The sequence below is a fragment of the Triticum urartu genome, unplaced genomic scaffold (genome assembly GCF_003073215.2).
Source record: "Triticum urartu cultivar G1812 unplaced genomic scaffold, Tu2.1 TuUngrouped_contig_6195, whole genome shotgun sequence".
Classification (NCBI taxonomy): Eukaryota; Viridiplantae; Streptophyta; class Magnoliopsida; order Poales; family Poaceae; genus Triticum; species Triticum urartu.
The window spans coordinates 1-3,942 of NW_024116934.1; the positions used below are offsets into that span (position 1 = coordinate 1).

Consider the following 3,942-nt stretch of genomic DNA (forward strand, 5'->3'; position numbering starts at 1 on the left):
GGCAGAGCGTGTCAAGGACACCGACAAGACCACTGCTATCTTCATCGGCAAGGTCAGGGGCCTCGCCTTCCAGATTGAAGACGTCGTCGACGAGTTCACCTGCAAGCTGGAGGAGACCAAGCATGGAGGGTTCGCTGGCAAGATGAAGAAGCGGCTCAAGCATATCAAGACCTGGCGGCGCCTGGCAACCAAGCTCCAAGAAATTGAAACCCAGCTGCAGGATGCCAACCGGAGGAAGAGAGATTATGCTGTCACCGGCAGATCTGCTTCCGCTGCCAGATCGACGAATCAAGGTCAAGCTTTGCACTTCACCAGGGATGAGGACCTTGTGGGGATTGAAGAGAACAAGGAGAGATTGATACGGTGGCTGACCGACGGTGGTGATGGTCTGGAGCAGAGTAGCAGCAAAGTCACCCTGGTGTGGGGGATGCCTGGTGTTGGTAAAACCACTCTTGTTGATCATGTGTACAACACCGTGAAAGGGGATTTCGACGCCGCAGCATGGGTAACTGTTTCGGAAAGTTACCGTATTGAGGATCTGCTGAGGAAGATCGCCGCCCAGTTCAGCATCGCAGTCGACGTCGCCAACATTGAGATGAGAGGCCTAGCAAAGTCCATCCACAACTACCTTCAAGGTAAAAGGTACATCTTAGTCTTGGATGATGTTTGGGCTGAAGGCTTGTGGTCGGAGATAAGGGATGTCTTCCCAACATCTAACTGTACCGGCCGAGTTGTTATGACATCAAGAAAGCAGACAGTGTTGGCAACTAGGGAGTCTGCACCTGCAATTCATTTGGAACCACTACAAGCACATCACTCCTGGGTGTTGTTCTGCAAAGCAGCATTTTGGAATGCTGATGACAAAAAGTGCCCGTTGGAGCTGCAGGAATTGGCTCGGAAGTTCATAACAAAGTGTGAAGGCTTGCCTATTGCTATTGCGTGCATTGGCCGCCTACTCTCCTGCAAACCCCAAATTTCCGATGAATGGGAGGATGTGTACAAGTGTTTGGATTCGCAGTTGGCGAAAGATGTGATACGTGATGGTCATTTGATCCTAAAGGTCAGCTTGGAGGACCTTCAGTATGATTTGAGGAATTGTTTCCTACACTGTGCATTGTCCCCAGAAGATTATGTATTAAAGAGGAGAAGAACAGTGAGGAAATGGATTGCAGCAGGGTTTATCAGGATTAAGGAAGAGAACAGACCATTGGAGGAAGTGGCAGAAGGATACTTGGCCGAGCTTGTGAACCGAAGCCTACTGCAGGTAGTGAAGAGGAATCATTTCGGGCGACTGAAACACTGTCGGATGCATGATGTCATACGCCTTCTTGCCCTCAACAAAGCCAAGGACGAATGCTTTGGTAAAGTTTATGATAGCTCTGCTGCTACTGGAGCATTCTCTGTTGAGGGCGCACGCCGCATATCTGTTCAGGGTGAAAACCTTGAACACCTGAGCCGATCTGGTGCCACACAGCTCCGTGAGCTCCAAGTATTTGAGAGGTCTATCAACATTGATCAGCTGAAGCCTATCCTAACATCTTCAAATTTGCTGTCGACATTGGATCTACAAGGTACTTGTATCAAAATTCTGCCCAATGAGGTATTTGACTTGTTTAATCTGCGTTATTTGGGTCTTCGAGATACCGATATCGATGGCCTGCCTGAAGCAGTGGGGAGGTTACAAAATTTGGAAGTCTTGGATGCTTCTGGATCTAAGTTGACATATTTACCAAACAGTGTTGTCAAACTTCAGAAGTTGAGATACCTGTATGCATATTCTGCTGGTGATGCAGATGAGCGATTAGAAAGTATAATTAATGACGCAGTCAAGGTGCCTAATGGCATGCATCACTTGACAGGACTGCGGGCCCTTGATTGTGTCAAAGCCACTCCAGAGTTTCTGTGTGAAGTTGGAGCTCTGATAGAGTTAAGAACATTCGGTGTCTACAATGTGAGAAGTGAAAACTCTGCTGACTTGAGCAATGCTATCACCAAAATGAACCATCTTGCTCGTCTCGAAATTTGCGCTGAAGCTGAGGATGAGGTGCTGCAGCTGGAAGGGCTATATTTACCTCCAACCCTTTCTGTGCTTTGTTTAGGAGGGCAGCTAGAAAAAATATCGATGCCTCAGCTTTTCTCTTCCTGGTCACACCTTGATAGACTCACTCGGCTGACCCTGGCATTCTCCAATATTGATGAGGAAACCTTTTCCTGTCTGTGCTTGTTACGTTGTCTGTGCTTTCTTGTGCTAATGAATGCTTTTGAAGGGAAGAGGTTGGATTTTTACGCAGGGTCATTTCCAAAACTTAAGCATCTATGGATACATGGAGCATCACAGCTCAACCAAGTTGGAATAAAGGAGGGCGCGATGCAAAACCTCGTCGAGCTAGAGTTCACAGACTGTCCTGAGCTAAAGTTTCTTCCTGATGGTATCGAACACCTTGCAGCCCTTGAGAAATTAGGTCTGAAAGATACGTCAGAAGAGCTGATAGAGAAACTACGGCAGAACAGAGATTCAGATGAATGCAGCTACGATGTAATGAAGATTAGCCACATAAGGAATGTTACAGTTGTACTGAAAGGAGTCCGGGAAAGGATTAGGTGACTGTCGCTGTTCGCAGGTCAGGGTTCGCTGTTTCATCTTGTGTGCATATATATTTATATACTGGCAGAACTAAATTAGTAATTGGTAGCTAGTAATGGCTGATGGAAATTTATTACCGAGTTTGTGTACAAAGCGAATGTGATACCTTTCTCCATGCTTATGTGTATCTTCTTCACGTAGACTAGAAGTATGCATTATGCAACTATATTGCCCATACGAAGTAACTGATCATGCGGTTTCTGTTTTCCTTATACTAATATATGTTATTTAGAATATGTGTGCTTTCCACCACCTGGGGTTCAAGTCTGAGTCGACTTCTAGTTCACTGTTAATATGTTGTATTTAGTATGTCAAAGTCTGAGTCCTATTTGTTTTCTGTTAATATAACTTCTAGTTCCTCTTTCATTTAAAGTCTGTCAAAGAAAATGAACGTGTGATTACGTACTTGTCCTACACTAGAGGCTGAGTGGACTGTGCTATTGACTACTGGCATTGACAAAGTTACAAAGATTCATTCACTCCCCATACTCACTGACTGACTGTCTCAATTTGTGATTATTATTAGATTGTGTGCTGCGATGTTGAGCACATTTTGCTCGGGAGGGGGACGAGGATGCTGGTGTGACTGGCTGTCCTCCCATATTTAAGCTCTGATGGGGTGAGAAGAATTTAAAAGCTGGGCAGCTCGTGAGGTGTTGCACTTGTTAGTTGTTACATCTGTTGGTCAATGAAATTCTAGCCCATTCCTGTTACTACTCTATATCGAAGACTGACACGGAAGACAGGTGGCAGCAGATATTTCTTAGCTGCAAAGAAAAAGAATTACGCATTTGGGGTCTGCACATTACTGTAGCTAGCTATGTTGAAATGAGCATTCTGCTCATCCAGCATTCTGCTCATCAGCTATTGATATTTTCTGTTGCCTGTCTACTTTCTTAGGCATTGTTAGACAAGCTTCAGCATGTCTGCATGTTTGTGTACTGGCGTTTGAACTTGGAATCTATGTAAGCTGTAATCATTGCTGAGAAGTACAAGTATATATTTCAGTACAACTTTGTTCATGAGAGCATGGCCATATGCTGCTAACTGAAACCCAATCTGGAATTATGTTGGTGTAAACTAAAGACTGTATTTGATGAAATCGGGGAGCTGAGCTGTCCTCCTGTAATCGAATATTTTGGATGTCTTATTTGTTGTATCGGGATCAATCAGAACGTATGTAAGTTAGCTTCTCGGCGCTATTGGTGGAAAGTTTCCTTTCTCTTTTCAGCAAATGAAATGAATATCTGCTTCTCCAAAAAGAAAGAAAAAAAGGCGGTCCTTTTCTCACCTTTCCC

The 3,942-nt window shown here is 44.7% G+C and overlaps 1 protein-coding gene across 1 annotated transcript; it reads left to right on the forward strand.

Annotated features, from left to right (window-relative positions):
* Nucleotides 1-16: 16 nt before the first annotated feature.
* LOC125530276 (disease resistance protein RPM1-like) lies at nt 17-3,666 on the forward strand (the record flags this gene model as incomplete). The annotated part of the gene is given in 2 exon segments (XM_048694667.1): nt 17-2,621; nt 3,171-3,666. A coding segment is annotated over 1 exon segment (2,589 nt), but the record flags the coding sequence as incomplete, so codon positions are not given.
* Nucleotides 3,667-3,942: the final 276 nt, after the last annotated feature.